General features: G+C 35.6%; 1 protein-coding gene across 1 annotated transcript; it reads left to right on the plus strand.

The window, feature by feature from the left end:
• The first annotated feature begins 1 nt into the window (after position 1).
• LOC140157333 (phospholipid scramblase 1-like) lies at positions 2 to 18552 on the plus strand. Its single transcript, XM_072180487.1, has 10 exons — positions 2 to 318; positions 4247 to 4331; positions 5652 to 5769; positions 6545 to 6622; positions 7690 to 7766; positions 9865 to 9992; positions 10691 to 10811; positions 11397 to 11499; positions 14381 to 14439; positions 14787 to 18552. The coding sequence occupies exons 2-10, from the start codon at positions 4257 to 4259 to the stop codon at positions 14835 to 14837; spliced, it is 810 nt and encodes a 269-aa protein (XP_072036588.1). The 5' UTR covers positions 2 to 318; positions 4247 to 4256; the 3' UTR covers positions 14838 to 18552.
• Positions 18553 to 19084: the final 532 nt, after the last annotated feature.

Raw genomic sequence — 19084 nt, forward strand, 5'->3', positions numbered from 1 at the left:
ATTGATGCACTTTCTATTTTTGTCGTAACGTTAGTATATATTTAGTTTCCGTTTTCTTTTGTGTGCTCTCAATGCATATGACCGATTTATTTGATCACCTAATGCGGTTGCTATAGTCGATCAATAATATTATTGAGACTGAGAAACAAGTAGACCTAGTGGTCAAATGCTATTCACATGTATGTATGCATGGAACATTTGAATTCTCCACCAAAAGCAATCGACGAAACGCTACCTTCTTGCTTACGGGAATTCTGTTTTTGTTTTTATTTGGACTCTATCAAGACTACCAAGTGAGAAAAGAACGCCCGATTTCAGGTATGTCATATCAGAGATGATGATTGTAGACTTTACTTTGCTTACACCTGCACACCTACTAATCGTTGTCGACTAGGATGGCGAAAGAGATATAGATCCCTATATTATTGTGGATAAAAAGCTGATAAATGCCCTTGAAGAAAAAAAAACACAACAACAATAAAATGACGTCTTTAACGTAATTACATATTAAGTCATTTCAAACAATAGCATAATATTTTAATTAAAATTATTATTAAATTCATTCGTCTTGAATAATTGGGAAGACGGTCACGATCTTACACTTTATTACGTTTAGAGTGTATACTGGTAGCGTACATAAGATCATAATAATGCCAGTAGAAATAATACTAGTAGTGTTGAAGCTATTGTAAGTCGATACGTTTTGTAAGAAAATTATTCGATCTAGTTGATTTCATTCATTTTTTGACACTGCTCACTGACTAGTACTAGTAGCTTCCAGTGTTGTAGTCGAGTCCTCGTCATCCGAGTCCGAGTCCGAGTCCTTGGTGTCCGAGTCCAAGTCCGAGTCCGAGTCCCTGCCAATTTCTGATGTCCGAGTCCGAGTCCTCAATGTTCGAGTCCGAGTCCGAGTCCTTATGTATCAAATTCAAGCATCGGGGTTTTCACCAGTACTTTATCAACATAGGCCTATACTTTACCACAATTTTAGTTATTTTCTTGTAAATACATAATTTTCTTGTCCCACCTAGCATGCCTAGAATTGTTTTGGGGCTGTGCAATAATTATGCAGAGCCTGGGGAGGATGAATTAGCAAAAAATGCTTATCCCTCTCGGCCTGCCATAAATCTTTGCACCCCTTTGCACATGCCATTTTTTGAGATCCTAATTTACAAACCTTAAATGGTTTAGATATATAATGCGAGCGGGGTGAGGGATCACTAACATGTAAAGGCAGTGGCGTAGCGTGGGTCATCATATTGAGGAGGGGCCGGGTCTGATGGAGGGGGGGCACAAGCCATTTTTGGCACTTTTACTGTGGGATTTTCTCAATTTTGCCATCGATCGGGGGCACATCCCCCGTGCCCCCATGATGCTACGCCACTGTGTAAAGGTGGTACGGGTATGTGCGGCGGTCAAGAGTCCCTTTTCCAGACTCTCCTGCTGTTCCTTAAGATCCCCATTTGCATCATGCTCCAGTTCATTAAGCCTAACACTCTGAAAATTGTAGCTCTTCAGCTCAAATTTGGAAACATTTTGAATTTGTTAGCTCCAAAGCCTATAATTTCGCCCAATTTTAGTTCACAGACCTCCACAAAAATGTTGAAATTTCATTTCATCAAGCCCCTATTTTTCCCCCAAATCAGTTCTTAGTTCCCAAGTTTGACACCGGACACACCTACCAAAATTTAACTTGAGTGCCCCAAGGTATTATTATTCATATACATTCTAGATTTGCATCTAACAAAGCAGTCATATCAAAACAAACGATCATGATTAAAATCCATTTAACCAATTAAAGGTAGGCCTATAACTGAAAACAATCTTGCTTTTTGGTTGTACATTTATTTACAAACTGAATTTATTTGCATGCAAAATTACTTAGATTAATCATGTGATGTGATCAAGATCAAGTGGAAGTTTACAATGAACAAAAGACCTTAAAAGACCCTATTTTGACGGACTCGAGGAGGACTCGGAGCCGAGTCCCCGAGTCCTTGGGGTCCGAGTCCGAGTCCAAGTACTTAGCTCCCGAGTCCAAGTCCGAGTCCGAGTCCTTGAAAAAAGGACTCGAGTCCGGACTCGAGTCCGAGTCCGAGTCCCGAGTCCTCCAACACTGGTAGGTTCGCTTTATTTACATCGTATATACAACTCTTGTCCGACAAAAAATATTTAGATGTGACACGATAAGATAGACGTTTTCTTCTTTTAAACAAACCCTGATTTTCATTTCTACAAAAGATGTTATTCAGTTTATTTTCCATGTACAAAGGTGCTGGGTGTTTACAAAGCAACAAGTCCTACAGGGTGTCCCAAAAAAAGAGGCCCCTCATTGCGCCCTCTTTTTCTCCTATTTCTGAAAAGTTGATTAAATATATTTTGGTATGTAAAGAAACCTTTAATCGTTAGCTTTAATAAACCAAAACAATTATTTCAATCGGCTCACAACTTTTGAAGATATTCCCTTTTGAATAAAAGTATCCGTTTTTCACTCTGTCCACGGATAGCAAACAGAGTGGTTGGGATGGCTCATGCTGTGGAGTGGCATGCACGATCACCAGACCTCACACCACTTGATTTTTTTCCTTTGTGGCAAAATCCAAGATCTTCGCAAACGTATTACTGAATGCATTTGCAAGTATCCGGCGCACAGGGATGGTACGCAACGCAATTGATGCAATGAGAACCAGGGCTGACCTGTATTCGCCAAGGAGGCAACCAGGTAGAGGGCAGAGCAGCACAGTAAACTCACTTTAGAAGAACCAAAGACAAACCAAACAGCCTTTTAGGGGCTACCTTTTATCCTAAAAAGAGAAATGTCTTATGTTGTAAAGAAAAAAAAGAAGAAAAAAAAAAAGCAAGAAACTACAAAGTAAGAAACATAATAAAACAAAAAAGGCATAAATAACCAACACACTGACCAAGAAAGAATAAGTTATCGCAAGTAAAGCAAAAGAAGTCCCATTCGGTAATGTTCGGCATCCATTTTACCCACAAATTAATGACACTATTAACAAAATCCATTGCCAAAACCCACCGGTAAAGCCCATTCCATAAATAAAGTTATTTTGAGGAATGTTTGATATTCATGCATGGTATGTGTACTCCTCGCTTTTCAATCTTTGAAGTAGCGAAACCTTCTCCGTGGACAGAGGGAAAACGGGTACATTTCTTTAAAAGAGCATATCTTCAAAAGTTGTGAGCCGATTGATATAATTGTTTTGGTTTATTAAAGCTAACGACTCAAGGTTCCCTTACATAAGAAAATATATTTGATCAACTTTTCAGAAATAAGAGAAAAAGAGGGCGAAATGAAGGGCCTCTTTTTTTTGGGACACCCTGTACTAGTAGTACATGTACGATCTGCTATTCTATTGGAAATATTTAAAAAAATTAGATTCCCATGCAGCAATCACAAACTGTTTTTAAAACGTTTTAAAACGCGTGTAATAAACGCGTTATTGTTGCCGTCAAAATGTTTTAATGAAAATGTAGGCCTAAATGTCGGGTTATATATAAAGGTCATAAAAACATGTTTCATATGAAAAACACAACAACAACAGTCCAAAAATGTTGTCAAGATGACAAAATGTAAAATATTTGTTGGCAAACATTTTTGCCAAACATTTGGTCAACGCATAACATTATGTTTTGCTGCAAGTTTTCACAAGTGTTTTCTAAATGTTATTAAAACGTTTTATACCATAACCCGAAATTTATAAGTTTTCTGTAAACACGTTTTGTGTTTGCTGGGTTTGCGAAGGTTGGTGAAAGCTTATTATATAATTGATTAGATTTCTGTAAAATGTTTTGTTGATGCAGAGTTTGGTGGAGCCCTATAATTTCTGTAAAACATGTTGTGTTGGCTGGGTTTGCGAAGGTTGGTGGCCTATAATAAATTTTCTGTACATGTATTGTTTACAGAGCTTGATGAAGGAATAATTACGTATAACCATCTGAAATTGCTGTTAAAAGCTTCAATTTCGGCTAAGTGCAGAACCCTTAGCGAGAAACCAGATAAATAAACTAAATAATTGAATAAATAAATATATAAACAAAAGCAGAAAGAAAATATATAGGCCTATACAGACGAGGTCAGACAGACAGACTGATTCGATCCACTGGAAAGAAATATGTTGGCCTGCCGAAACAATTTGACGTTTCTTTGGCTTACAACACATATATTTCCTCTCTTTTTTTCTCTCTCTCTTTTTAAAAATCCAGATGTGTTTCTTTTATTTTTCAGTTTCCCCAAAATGTCAGTGGGCCCAATGACATCCCCTGCATATGGACAAGCTCCACCGTATGGACAAGGCCAGCCTGTACCACCTGTAAGTGTATTTAAAAATCAACCAAACAAAGAAACAAATGAGGGCTTAGAACCAGAACTAGCTATGTCCATTTGTTTTCTCAATTACATAATACTCATTTCGGCAACAAATGTACGGTTAATTATGCCCTCAATAATAAATCCAAGTGACTTTGGGGTATATGCATGGTCACTTGAACAGTTAGAAGACGCAAGTGACCATGCATATACCCCAAAGTCACTTACATTTTCTTATGGAGGGCAGAATTAACCGTCCATTTGTTACCGAAATGAGTAACATGTAATTGAGAAAACAAATGGACATAGCTGGCTTTAAGCCCTCGAATTATATAGCATCAAATTTGGTTGTGTTGCGCCCGGTCCAAGACGCACCAGTAAGATATCGAGACCTCAGGAAGATGATATATCATTACTGACTACGCCATATATTTTTTGATAAATGTTTATTAGTTTTTATCACAAGTAAAATATTCAATAAATTGTCATAACAAGGGTTTATAAAAGTATGTGATTTGATTAAACAAAATCAGTCGGAAGTCGGAAATGTTGATTTTCAATTACCTGAATACAGCCAAATAAAAGAAATCATTTCATTTGACATGTTTGCTGTCTTTTGTTTTGGAAACACTTCAAGTGTTCATATCTTTGGAACTAAACGTTCAATTTCAATGGGGTTTCTGCTAAATGTAGCTTTGCAAATGCCTTAGGCTAAAAATAATGTTTTTTAAAAGTTTTTTTGCCGTATAAAATCATGAAATTCTGAGACAAATTTGAGAGAAAAGTTACTTGATTCGATACTCGCATTGTTTATGTATAAAACAATTGATATTTATACTGCAATTGTGTAAATCAACGCTGTGTATTTTTGAACACTCGAAAATGACATCTTAATTCAATAGTTTAAAAACATCTTTAAAAGAAATAAAAATCTTTAAAAAAAAACCCGCATTCCGCATTCGTTTTTGAAACTGCCATGGGCTTTGAAACCGCATTTTTGAATTGTTTTTAGCCACAGGGCCTATACAACATGTCAAATCATGCGAAAACTGAAAATTCCTGGCTGGAACATTTGTTCGAGCCTGGTCCCATCAGGACCTAAGTGTGTCTACGCACGGAACATTAACCGTTTTAACAAAGGGTGTACGGTCATGATTATTTAACAAGATGCAAAAAAATTGTGCACAAATTCATAAAAACTCGGATGCAGAATCATGACAATGGGAAAGTATAGTCTATTCATCATGCGAATTGATAAGGTATACTATAATCAGACCGACCATTACATAATTCGTTCTTCTATCGAATATATCGTTGAATATAGGTGACGGGAGCTCAGTGGATGCCGGCTCCTCAAGGAGGTAACAACTGCCCACCTGGCTTAGAATATCTCACACAGATTGACCAGCTGTTGGTTCATCAACAAGTCGAACTCTTTGAAGGTAAGTAGGCCTACAATGTATAAACAGATTTAAGATTTGACTTAACCCTAACTCTCCAGGGGCTTTTTGGCGACGGGAAGGGAAAGAAGGAAGGAATAAAGAGAGAAAACAAAGAAAGAAATTGTTTGCTCTGGGTGGGATTCGATCCCGAGACCCCTCACTTTGCCACGGGTCTTGGCTTCGCTGGCCAGCCAAACCGTGCCTATATTAGATCACTTATAAGGGCGGTTGCGTCATCACACCACGTGGGATGCACGCACGAACAGCGCATTATATCAAGTACGGTAGTATTTTGTAGTACTCAGGTGTGTTAGGGTGAAGGGTTCTGGTATGAGCGTTTTGACAGTAATTTTGGGTTTTTTGCGATATAGGCCTAATACAAATTTTATGACAAATTATTAAAATTTGATATTTTTTAAATTTTGATAATTATAACAGTCCTCGAAGTAAACTTTATAAATATGTAAGTGTATGTAGGCATGGACTCTAAATACAAGTCTATGGCGGGGATGAAAAGCTGACGATCAATTGAAAATTTTGACCTTTCATATTTTTGAAGATATACATTTTTTCCCAAAAAGACCTAAAGAAATTTATTTTGGTGTTTGGGGGAAAAATCCATATCTTCAATACCAAAGGTCAAAATTGTCAAATGATCGTCGGCTTTTCATCCCAGCTACATATACTTTAACTACATATTATTAGATTTATAAAGTTTACTTTGAGGACTGTTATATATTAAAAATATCAGTTTTTAATCACTTTTTTTTTTCAGTTTTCACCGACTGGGAGACAGCTAATCGCTACGAAATCAAGAATAGCCTCGGTCAGCAGGTTTATTTTGCACATGAAGGTAATATTTAGCGACGTATATAGTTTCATATCTAAGATATTAGGCGGATTAGTCGTCACAACAGATAAGCAAGACTGTATAAAGTTATGGAAGATGTTTTTATGTTCAGATTAGGGGTCCAAGATGCCAACAGGTCCGTGAGACCGTCCATCATTCAAAGGTGGGTAGTGGGCGAGATGCAGCGGGAGTCTGCGTACTTCACATATACAGATTGTAACTATAAAAATTATGCAATTGCAATTTCACTTCTCAGAAAAATATAAAAGAGATCATGGCAGCAATGTTATATGCAGTGGAATCAGAAAAATAGTACTAGTTTCTTTACTAGTTCGGGCTCAAACGCTATGCTCAATACTAAATCGTTCAGAAAACGAGTTGGGCCACGCCAAGCTTCCATCGCGTAAAATCGACTTTCATGATTAGCAATTGCATTTTTTCTTTTCAGACAAAAATAAAAGGGGTCATGGCATAATGTGATATGCTGTAGAATCAATAATATCTTGGCAACAGAAAACTTTACTTGGTTTCTTTTCTAGTTCAGGTTCAAACACTATGCCCGATTTTACTTAATCGCCCGAGTTGGGCCAGTTTTTGCCAATTTTTGCTTAAATGAACTCTCATGCTTACCATAATAGATCTCAGAACAAAAGAAAATGTTATTCCTTTTTTTTTTTCTAAATTGGCCGCATAAATAATATGACATTTATTTCAAAATCATAAATTGAAATACCGCTTCAAATGCCTCATTGTTTAAATTTGCACATCTGAAGGGCACCGACCAGATGGTTCATGATTCAACTCAAATTCACTTTTGCTACACAAAGAAACGAAAGTTGGCCAATTTGTTTTGAGACTACTTTGCACAATTGGCCATATCTTGGGCCATATCTTCGCTTGTAGACCACCGATTTTATTTCTTTCATAAGTTCAAGATGATCCAATGGTGCGTTTGGAAGGGACAAACATTTCAATACAATTTGATAAGTCTGTATACAACAATTGCAAGTATTTAGCTCCGGGATTTAGCTATAGCCTACTCATTGTATCTTGCGTTTTTCATTTTGCAGAATCCGACACATGTCAGCGTCAATGCTGTGGTCCTGCCAGAGGGTTTTCAATGCATGTTACAGATAACTCGAATCGGGTAAATAAGAAAGCATTCACTATAATTTATCAAATCAAACAGCTATAAAATGTTCAAAACACACAAACAAACAGTGCTCATTGTAGATATGCAACAGCTGAAGCATTCAGATTACTTTCCTATTTCTTCTTTCCTTCTCATGGGGCAAGGGCATTTGATGTCTTAGTCAGTATCTGTCACTCAGCTGCCCTGTTGCAACCCACAAAGCTGAACAGGTAGATATACCTACAGGCACAACCTGAGTCTTAAGGGGGAATAATACCCTGATTTTCATCAGTACCCCTCTTCTTTTTTTTCGTGCAAATTTATAAAGTACATAAATATGTTCATCACCTCATGTCATGAACTTATAAAATATATCTACATACAAATTGTTTTTAAACCATTTTAGTAAGTCATTTTAGCCCTATATATTTTTTGTTTACTGTATCCTAGTAACTGAGATGTGTGTTTCATAACAAACCATAATTTATTCTATTGAACATGTCCAAGTAGAATACATGAATAGAATACATTAAATCCTTTGTTATAGTATCTATAGAAATGTACTCACTGATTATAACACTGAATAAATTAAATACGCCTAATCTCTTCCACATAGACAATTTAATACTACACCATGTATGTACTTCTATAATGTGTTGTTAGGAAAAGAGAATAAAAAAGCTATAAGGCCATCAAAGGTCAGGTTATAGGTCAATTGGTTCAGGTCAAATTCAGGCATCAATTCTGAATACAATGTGATAGTCTGTGATATCATACATGTCATAATGAGGCATCAATTTTGATATTTTGTCTGTTACTGGATATATAATGGAAATGTGTGAGGTGGATATACTAAAATACCTTGGGATGTAAATGGTGAGTACAATTTAGATTGCCTAGTTGAGATGGATTGGGCAAATAAATATAAAATAGTTACCAAAATCACAAAAATGAAGCTTATGGAAAACTACCTAATATGGTGGTATAGGTGACAAAAAATACAATCTTTTTCAACATTGCTGTAGTGTGGTTGTGATAACCTGTTACCTATGGCTTAATTAAGTTTCAGTGAAATAGTGTCGCAAGTTCAAAATACAAAATATAGCTCAACATTGAAAATAGAAGCATTTTAACCGGTTCGTTTTTTGATAGTTGTGGAGCACCAAGTTCATGAAGTCATAAAAGAAATCAGGGACCACTTATTCCCATTTACATATCAACATTATTTCCCTAATGTGTTAGCAACACATATCCAAAATTTTAACGAAATCCGTTGATAGTAAGCTTTCCAAAATGAAGTGAATTTAAAACATCAAGTGATGTACCACTTTTTGGCTTATACCATTAGAAGTATGTACGCGTCATTGATACTGATGCCACCAATTGAACGAGAAGATTTGCCCCTTCATTTTGCATACCACTTTGTCCAATTCCTTTTTCTCATTTCTTCACAAAATGCAAAAAAAAAATGCAATGGGTAGTACCCCCTTAAAGCCCTTCCCAACTTAAAAACCTTTTTTTTTTTAAATTTTGTGTATCTGTGGCAAGAATAGACCACCTTTTCATCTCTCAAAAAGGTTGCACTGTGGTCAAGATAAAGAATTTGCTATTGAGATTTATGCTTTTAAGCTATATGTTGACGTCTGACGTGAGATTTTTGTGTGGTGGATCGGGAAAAAAATAAAACAGCGGAAAAAAGTGAAATACATACTCAATCCAGTGGGAATAACGCGAAAAAACGGGCGATTTTACTAATGCGCGTGGGGCTTTGAGACGAATATTAAATCAAGATGGCTGATCTCTCTGACTATACTTTATAGATCATCGATTGATATTTGAATCCATGGAAAGGCTTGATATTAAATAAGGAGTTTGGTAAAATTCATATATTTCAAGAACGGTATGGTCAATTGTCAAAATTCAGAAAGTATGTGATAGCTGATTTATTCCTCAACCACACCACGTATTTAGTTATTTTAAGTTGTGGCGTTAAAATACCCAAACAATTACGTTTCCGACGATACAGTTCTTTATATTAGGAGTATATGACAATCGTCCTGTTCACCCGGTTATAACGATGTAAACGATGTGTTTTTCTTGTTTTTAATAACAGGAAGTTATGCGGATAACGCGTGAGTTCAAATGTTGCGCTGGGACGTGTGGTTGGTTTGCCGGTTGCCAGCCTATGGAAGTAGCCATAGAAGCACCCGTAGGGGTCGTTGTGGGATACGTCAGACAAGCGTAAGTACACAGTTGATTGACCTTTGACCTGAATTTATGAACACCCTATATGCAAGCTGTATAATACATTGTTTAAATTACGCAGGAGCCGGGTGCAGGAGCTTAAATAGGGAATCAGGTGTGGCAGAGGCAGACTGTCCCCTCGGAAGATATTTCCTGGTAAAATCGTGATGGAAAAAAAATTCTATTGTTGCTAAATGCAGTCGTTTTAAAGAAGAAGCCCTGCCAGAGCAGTTCTTCTGGGGTGAAACAAACCTGCCTGGTTATCAAATATATCAGTGACAAGGTTATCTCTGAATTTGACAGTTGATTATTGAATATTGATGCAATAACATTAAGATATCAATTTAGCACCCTGTCAAATAACCTTGTCACTGATTAATTTGATAACCAGGCAGGTTTGGATCACCCCAGAAGAACTGCTCTGGCGGAGCTTACTCTTTAAACCCCGTTTCCCATCTTTCAGAGACAAAAAATTTCAATGACTGGTGTTTTGCCCCCTTTAAAAAACGACCCGACTACTCCACTGGTGCAGTATAATTAGTTAGCATAATGTGTCACACCCCGAATATTGTTTATCAATAGTACGATTGCATTGTAGCTAGCTTCATGACCAACTTCAACTTGTATTATGCTTTTCTAATAACAGGAATTATACTGGAATAAAGATAACATTTTCCTTTGCTTTTTTATTATAGAGTCAGCAGTTGGGCTCCTAAATTTACAATACTTGATGCAAACCGGTGCGAACTGCTTAAAATTGAAGGGCCGTGTTGCATTTGTCAGGGAATATGCTGCACTGGCGATCAGGATTTTGAGGTAAGTGCGTGGTCATTTTCCAAACATTTGATCACTGATTAAACGACTTGCTTTGCTATAGGCCTAGACCTACTATAAAGTGTCTCGAACTTTATATCCACACCAAGCAAACAAAGAATGTGTGTTGTTTTTTTGATATTTTGCAAAAACTTCAAAACATTTGAACAACATTTAAACGTTGGGCTATAAAATGGTTGTGAAACTTTAAAATATTTGTATCAAAAAGTACTTCCAAAGGGTTGACAAAAGCTTAATATAATTATATAAAAGACAGTTTGAAAGAAATGTTTTCTCAATATTTAATTATCTTTAGTTGCAGACCTTTTGTGCAATATGATGTTTTGATGTTTATATAAAAAATATGTATGGCCTTTATATATTCAAACGTTTTCTAGCAACCTTTTGCCCACATTTGAAAAGGTTAAGAAAACTTGGTAATTTATTCAATTATTTATATAGTTATTTTGCATCTCTTTATTTCAACTTTTTGTTCTGTAATTTTGTAAAGTATTAATTAATTTCCTAATAGGCTTATTTCTTTGTTGATTATTTATCATTATTGTTTATTTATGTTATCAACCACAGGTAAAGAATTTAGAAGAAACTTCAACAGTAGGAAAAGTCAGCAAACAGTGGAGCGGACTTATGAAAGAAATGTTTACAACAGCTGATAACTTTGGTGTTACGTGTAAGATAGAAAAAAGCAGTTCTCTTCGTTTTACTCTATATCGGTTTATTTAACACTTTTCAACTAATATAATTTATAGTTTTTATATCTTTTCCCCCCTAAATTAAAAAATCATACAATAGCAATGTTGCTTTTTAGAAGAAAATAAAAGGGGACATGGCAAGAATGTTATAATGCAGTTGAATCAGTATAACATCTTGGCTAACAGAAATAGTTTACTTTGCTTCTTTACTACTTCGGGCTCAATTAACTTATCGACTTTCATGATTAGCAATTGCATTCTTGCTTTTCAGAAATAAATAAAAGGAGTAATGGCGTAAATGTGATATGTATAGTATAATTAGTAATATCTAACTTTTTGTCTATAGGTCGTGTTCAAACTCTATGCCCGCTTTTACTTAATCACCCGAGCAGGTCCACTTTTTGCCATGTTCGCAAAATATCACATTTGTACCACGTAGAATGAGCTGTCATGCTTAGGCCTATCGTCAAAGATCTCAGAACAAAAAACACAAGATTTTGATTCATGATTCAGTCACTTTTGATACACAAAGACGCTAAGAGATGGCCTAAGCTGTTTTGGACTACTTTACACAATTGCCCACTCATGATATCTTCGCTCGCTGTAGACAACCGATTTTTAAAAAACAAAGCTCCTATGTAGTCATTTAAGAAATTACCTTGACGACAAAGAAACACTCATTACATTTAATTAATAAGTGACATGTTTGGCTAATACTATTTCTAAATTGTATAATTTTTATTGTTACAATTGCATATCTTTAGCTCGTGAGGTTTCGAGTTTTTAGATGAATAATAATATAATACTACAATCATTACCGTCCAGGACACGACACTGCACACATTCTATAATTGCATATTTTGTGGGTTACATGCTTATTGAAATGGGTGTATTTACTTTTTATATACTGCTGGCAAGTTTGAGTTCAATTTCTTTACTTAGGCAATAGAATACAAATTAGTATGATCTTTCGATCGACCATCGATGCTTTGTCGATCCTTATCATTTATGAAATCAATTAAATGACTATAATTGTTAATTTTGATAACATTTGATTCTTTGTATGTATTGACAATGTAAAATTGGCATTAATTTTGATTAATTAGTTGTTAGTTCATTAATAACAAGCATCAAAGCAGCATCAAAGGTCGATCCAAAGATGGAACAAATTTGTTTCTGGAGCCTTGGTTATTTTGAAATAAGAATGCACGATCAAACTGTGTAGACTCTCGGTCATATAGGTATGTTGAAATTTAGATTTAATTTAAATCTGGTAAACCAGACCTATTTTTGACGGACGAACCGACGTTGTAACTGAAACCTTCAGTCTTCAGCTGGGTTGTGATGCAAATGACCTTGAGTACCGGACACTTCCGGTATTGATGACAATCGGCGTCCGAGCCAAACTGTCACACGGCTGGGACCGAATCATAAAGGACATTCCTCGCAGATTGTCATCAATACCGGAAGTGTTCGGTACTCAAGGTCATTTGCATCACAACCCAGCTGAAGACTGAAGGTTTCAGTCGCAACGTCGGTTCGTCCGACACAAAATAGGTATGTCTGGTTGACCAGATATAAGTTAAATCTTAATTTAAAGGTCCGTAACCCGATCGACAGCATCATCCCCCCGATTTTTTGTTGATGAGGTTTTGGTATAATAATAGATACTATTTTTCTCATTACTATCCTGAAATTTGACGCTCCAAGTCGATGTATTTCCGGAGAAATCATGAAACACAGCGGTTTTTACAGTATTTTTGCAGTATAATTAGTTAGCATAATGTGTCACACCCCGAATATTGTTTATCAATAGTACGATTGCATTGTAGCTAGCTTCATGACCAACTTCAACTTGTATTATGCTTTTCTAATAACGGGAATTATACTGGAATAAAGATAACATTTTCCTTTGCTTTTTTATTATAGAGTCAGCAGTTGGGCTCCTAAATTTACAATACTTGATGCAAACCGGTGCGAACTGCTTAAAATTGAAGGGCCGTGTTGCATTTGTCTCATTACTATCCTGAAATTTGACGCTCCAAGTCGATGTATTTCCGGAGAAATCATGAAACACAGCGGTTTTTACAGTTACCAGTTGTTCGCATTTTACACGACACGGGAGTTTTGGGTAGTCATAGAATGAAATCGGAATAGATTCGGAAGACTTCACCCCAGTACCAATTCGTCCGCAAAAATACATCAAATAGGCCCTAATGTCAAACTATAGATGGCGCTATAATGATATAAAACAAAAAACAAAAATAAAGAAATACATAAGAGGCGAAATAAATAAGGAAACATGACCTATATTGTCAAGCATGATACGAGGAATATGAAAAAAATTATGAGAGCACCTCCCCCCCATTAAAAATTAGTTAAAAAATAAAACAAAGAAAAATCATAAATATGTGAAAATGTGCATCATATAGCTAAAAATAAAGAAATAATTAAGCGAAGTAAGTACAGCATGGGCTATCTTGTCAAGAATGATAATGAGCGCAGCGCAGTGATATATAATGTTTTTTAAGATTAATCAGTATGAATAGAGGGTATAAAAGTGTACAGGGGCGAGCCGGTTTTCAGTGCCAAGGCGAATAGTACTTCCTGTTTCCACCGGGACATGCGCTCGGCCGTTGTTTCGGGATGCCTGACCAGTATGCAATGCACGCGTACCAGTGTATTGGCTTGCTAATATGCTAATTATTCACATTTATGCTGAAATTGTTCCCGTTTTCTCACATAGATTGATAAAGGGGATGATATTTGACATTGTGTGTAAGTTTGAAGAGAATCCATATCCTAAACCGATAGGGTTACCCCCCTTTAAGACTGCATGTTCTTTTCATTTTAATTTAGTTCCGATGGACCTGGATGTGAAAGTCAAAGCCACTATGCTTGGAGCGGTATTCCTAATTGTAAGAAATATTTCAATAATGATTTTAGTGTTATTTTTAATGTTATTGGCTTGAGTTTTCTTTAAATTATGTTTATAGTGTTAAATAATTTATTTTAATTGCATTGTTGGCAAAACTCAAGGGACATCGTTACTAATACCGATGGTCTTCATGACCACTTCCAGATGCCAAGAAGTTGAGCATTACACCTCAGTATTCACTATTCACTGTACAGAAAGATATAAGCAAGCGCATCTGTCAGACATTCAAATCTAAAATATAATCGTGTTCTAAGAATATGGAGAAAATGGCATTCGACTTTAATTTAAGGATTGCTAATATTATTTGCATTTCTTTTATCTTTGCAGGATTTTATGTACTTTGAGCACAAGGATGACAACAATAATAACGGAGTATAGGAACAGTTTTTACCTTTAAAAGACTTAAATTATTGTATTGTCAGCATTCTTATACTTACATTTCATCGACTCTTCTAAGGCCTTTGATAGCGTTCAGCATAAAGGGAATGATCGATGAAAATAATCCAACTCATTTCGACCTTGTGCACGATGCTATCTTCTCCATTGACATTGTGAGACACAGATTGGTAACTCTTTCTCAAGGTGTTCGGCAGGACCGCTGGAGTGTTTCATAATCACCATATCTTTTTAATATTTATGTTGATAAGGAGGACATAATTGGACGACACTTGGGCAGATTTCATTGGAAGAACTTTTACAATGATAACTATTATAGCTAAATAGCCATAGTTACATACGCTTTTACAAAAACTTATCAATAAAGGCAAGAAAGCAACTTAGTGAGGACATCCAGGTTGGCCCGTACCTAAATGTAAAGGAATAAATCAAAGAATTATCAATGCAAGAATGGCCCGAGTAGCTATGTTTCTTAGATGGACGAGGAGTTAAAAATGATGGGCGAGTCTTTCAAGTTGTCTTTGTCATCCTCCTTAGACACACCTGAACTTTCACACTGTTTTCAAATGAATCGGGAAAGGGCTTTAAAGATAGCTATTAGCAAGCTGATGTCAACGTCTTTGACGCCCTGTGCGTCAGTATAGCAGGCAACCTTTTCTCTCAGAAGGGTAACATTTTAAAGGCGCCGCCCATAAGCATGATATGACAGGTATTATACCTGTAAAGCATGCGTTTCAGTTATTGAAATGTCAGGCGGACATTATTCCGGGCAATGGCGGCACAATAATTTTGCAGGTGAAATATGTGGACAAATTTCGGAAAATTTGAACTGTCCAAAGTTGTGGTTGTCGGCGATTTTGTTGCTCTGACTGGGGAGACGGATGAGGGAGAATACTCCCCGGCACCGCAGCTGGTATAGTCAGCCCGGGAACTGTTAGAATTACATTATTTGTTATAGGAAAGTATGGTGCTGACCAGTAAAAGTTTTAGGCCCTGGTTTTAGGATATTAAACTTTTAAATTTTTAGCGAGTGATTTTTATTGCACAGGCCATTAGAATTCCAGATAACGTGCCTTCAGCTCAACAGGTCCAACAGTAATAATTGTTATAGTTTTCTGGGTTGATATAGGAGAAAAGATTGAAAATGTGTTCAGTTTAACAGTTCTTGGCAAACTATCAGCAAACTCATTTACAAAATGTGATTTATCGACAGCACACAGTGCTACTGGAGCACTAGGGTTATAGTGCTCATTGAGTTCAGACTACTTTAATTAATTATTGACGATAACCTCTACACTCTATGAGCACTGTGCTCTATAGGAGTTAAATCGGAAAGGCTCCTGGAGCAATAACTCTAACCTTTGTGCTTCAGGATTGCCGTGTGTTGACGGTAACCATTGTGCTCAAAGAGCACTGTGTGTTGATGAAAATTCAATTTTGCCAGAGATGGCCACTTTTATGGCGAATCGTAAGAACTAATTGTAAATTCTAACACAGATTTCCTGACAGATGCTCAGAATCAGTTTTTTTAATGGTTTACTGCTTGAAGCTGCCATTTTTAAGATACAACACATGTGGATGAACAATATTTAATTTTTACCCGGAGTAGCCAGCGCACATAAGCGTTGAAGCAAAGGGAAAAAACAGTGCATCTGGCCGGATTCGAACCGGCGACCATCGTAATACTAGCACGACGCTCTAACCTAATGAGCCACAGAGGCACGTTGGAAGAGAGCGGAAGATTTAAATCTATAGGACCTATCAACCCAGAGAACTAAGTAGGCTATAATTTTCAACTCATGTGGAGGTATATCAAAATTCGTCATTTATGAAATAATTGTAGCCTACTAATTCGAGTTTACAACAAACACCAAAATGATGTTTTTAAAACATTTTAAACGAGTTACATTTTGGGTTTTGGTTTTGGTGAAAGCGTTTTTATATCATTAAAATGTCGGATTGGGGTAATATAAAGGTCGTGAAAATGTTTAATACGTTTTGTATGAAAAAAACACTACTAAAACATGTTTTAAATGTTGCCGAAATGTTATTGAAAAATATTTTGCAAACATAAAGGGTTCACAAAAAATAACTCCCCCTAAAATCACAAGACATTTCTTTGCATAACTTGACATACATTTTGTTGATTTGAAAAATCTAAAAACCTGTGAATAAAGGAATCATTTTCCTACCCTCGCAAAGTTCTTTCCTTAAAAAATATTTTTGTTTCGGCCAAAAATAATCACATTTTCCAAAATTATGCTTTCAGAAAAAGTTGCACTTTTCCACATCCTATACATTTAATGCACAAAAACATTCTCGATATCACTGTTTTGATTTATTTAATGGTGTTTTTGTTTTCTTTAATTTGTATGCATACGATTACCCAGTCACCCATGCAATCATCTTGCAGTATAAAACAATGACTAATTGACATGTACGGGGTTTTTCTAGAAGATTTTATTGAGCCGGTGTTTCAAAAATGGTAAAATCAATTTAGGAGTCACAAAACATTTCTTTGCGTAACTTAACATTCATTTTGTTGATTTGAAAAATTTAAAGTTATCCCTTCTTAAAATCTTTTTGTTTTGGTCAAAAATTATCACATTTGTCAAAAATGATGCTTTAAAAAAAGTTGCGCTTTTCAACATCCCATACATGTAATGTACAAAACTTTCTCGGTATCAATGTTACGATTGATTTAATTGGGTTTTTTTCCTTCACCTTTTTGTCTCTGAACTCTTAGTCACCCATGCAACCATCACGTAGTGCAAAATAATGATTTGTTGAAGCTAATTTTGACATAAATGAGGATGTTGGAAAGTGCAACTTTTTCTGAAAGCATCATTTTTAGAAAACGTGATTATTTTTGGCAAAAACAAAAAGATTTTCACACGAAAGAACATTGGGAGGGTAGACAAACAATTCCTTTATTCACAGGTTTTTAATTTTTTCAAATCCACAAAATGTATGTCAAGTTATGCAAAAAAATGTTTGGTAATTTTAGGGGGGAGTTATTTTTTTGTGAACCCTTTATTTGCAAAATATTTTGTAAAATATCTTGTCAGCATTTAAATAACATTATGATAGAATGTTTGGTAGCAAGTTTAAAATGTATGAATGTTTTTTTGTTACCGAATAATGCGAAAAACGTTTTCTTTCTCAAATCAGATGTTTATAAATTTAGTATTTTTGATAAATGTAATAAAAATGTAGTATAATGATGTACAATTGTATTTAGAAGTGTATTGCTAGATGAAATGTATAGTTCTGAACAAGAAAAAATAAACCCTAAATAATTAAAATGTCTAAATATTTAGAACGTTATTTTCTAATCAAGCTCCGAATCTCGAAATCAGTTTCAGAAGAGCGGTTTTATCAAAAATGTTTCTTTTCAATAATTTAAAGGAATTTCCATAATTTAAGGGAATTTCCAATCGGCGTGCCAAAACCTGCTTCTACCCCGCTCGTCCTGCAAATTTTTTTTCAAATTTTGGGGTTCCCAATTTGCAGACATTAAATGGTCTAGACATAAGGCCATATAAAATTAATATTTTGGTTCTCGTCCAGAGGATTTTCATGAATTGATGAGGGAGGGAGGTGTTTTTTGTTTTGTTTTTAATGTAAAATCAGCACTGTCAGTAGTTTTCGGTCTTTTCCAACAGTGTTCGAGGAAACGATGAGGCACTTTTCTTTTTTTTTTTCAAATGTTATATTCTTAGGGATAAATCTCTTAGAGTACCACAAAAAGACTTGGAAGTGATCCTTGTTCTCTAATAAACTTATTTATATGTATGAAAAATTCATAAATCATTCTAAAGTCTAAAATAATTTAAAAATCTTTTTAAAAAAAATCTGACAAATCCCAGAAATTGAGGAGGGAGGGGACGAGAACCAAAACATTAATTTTATACGGCCTAATGACGCGAGCCTAGCGGTCAGAAAATTTTGCATATTTGAACGTTTCTATAGTGTTTTCCTAAGCCTTTATATGCTAGTTATATGTGTGCCAAAATTACTTGCCCTCCCCCTCTCAGTATACTCAGCCTGCCCCCTCCCTCGGCCCCACACCATTTTACATTCCCCAGGGCTCATAATTATTGCACAGCACCAAATAGTATTTGTTATTTAGTTTGCGTATGTTTACCGTTTTCTTTTTAGATTTAATAGTATATTTTTTAATAAAATTTCTCTCCTTCCACTACTTATTATTTCCGGCATTTACTATG

This window comes from Amphiura filiformis, chromosome 7 (genome assembly GCF_039555335.1).
Source record: "Amphiura filiformis chromosome 7, Afil_fr2py, whole genome shotgun sequence".
Taxonomy (NCBI): domain Eukaryota; kingdom Metazoa; phylum Echinodermata; class Ophiuroidea; order Amphilepidida; family Amphiuridae; genus Amphiura; species Amphiura filiformis.

Bases quoted from the DNA above. Each gene is read 5' to 3' on its own strand.
- LOC140157333 (XM_072180487.1), top strand. From the start codon at position 4,257: ATGTCAGTGGGCCCAATGACATCCCCTGCATATGGACAAGCTCCACCG. The intron at 6,623-7,689 runs GTAATATTTAGC...TTCATTTTGCAG, and splicing joins GGTTTATTTTGCACATGAAG to AATCCGACACATGTCAGCGT. The intron at 7,767-9,864 runs GTAAATAAGAAA...TTTTAATAACAG, and splicing joins TTACAGATAACTCGAATCGG to GAAGTTATGCGGATAACGCG.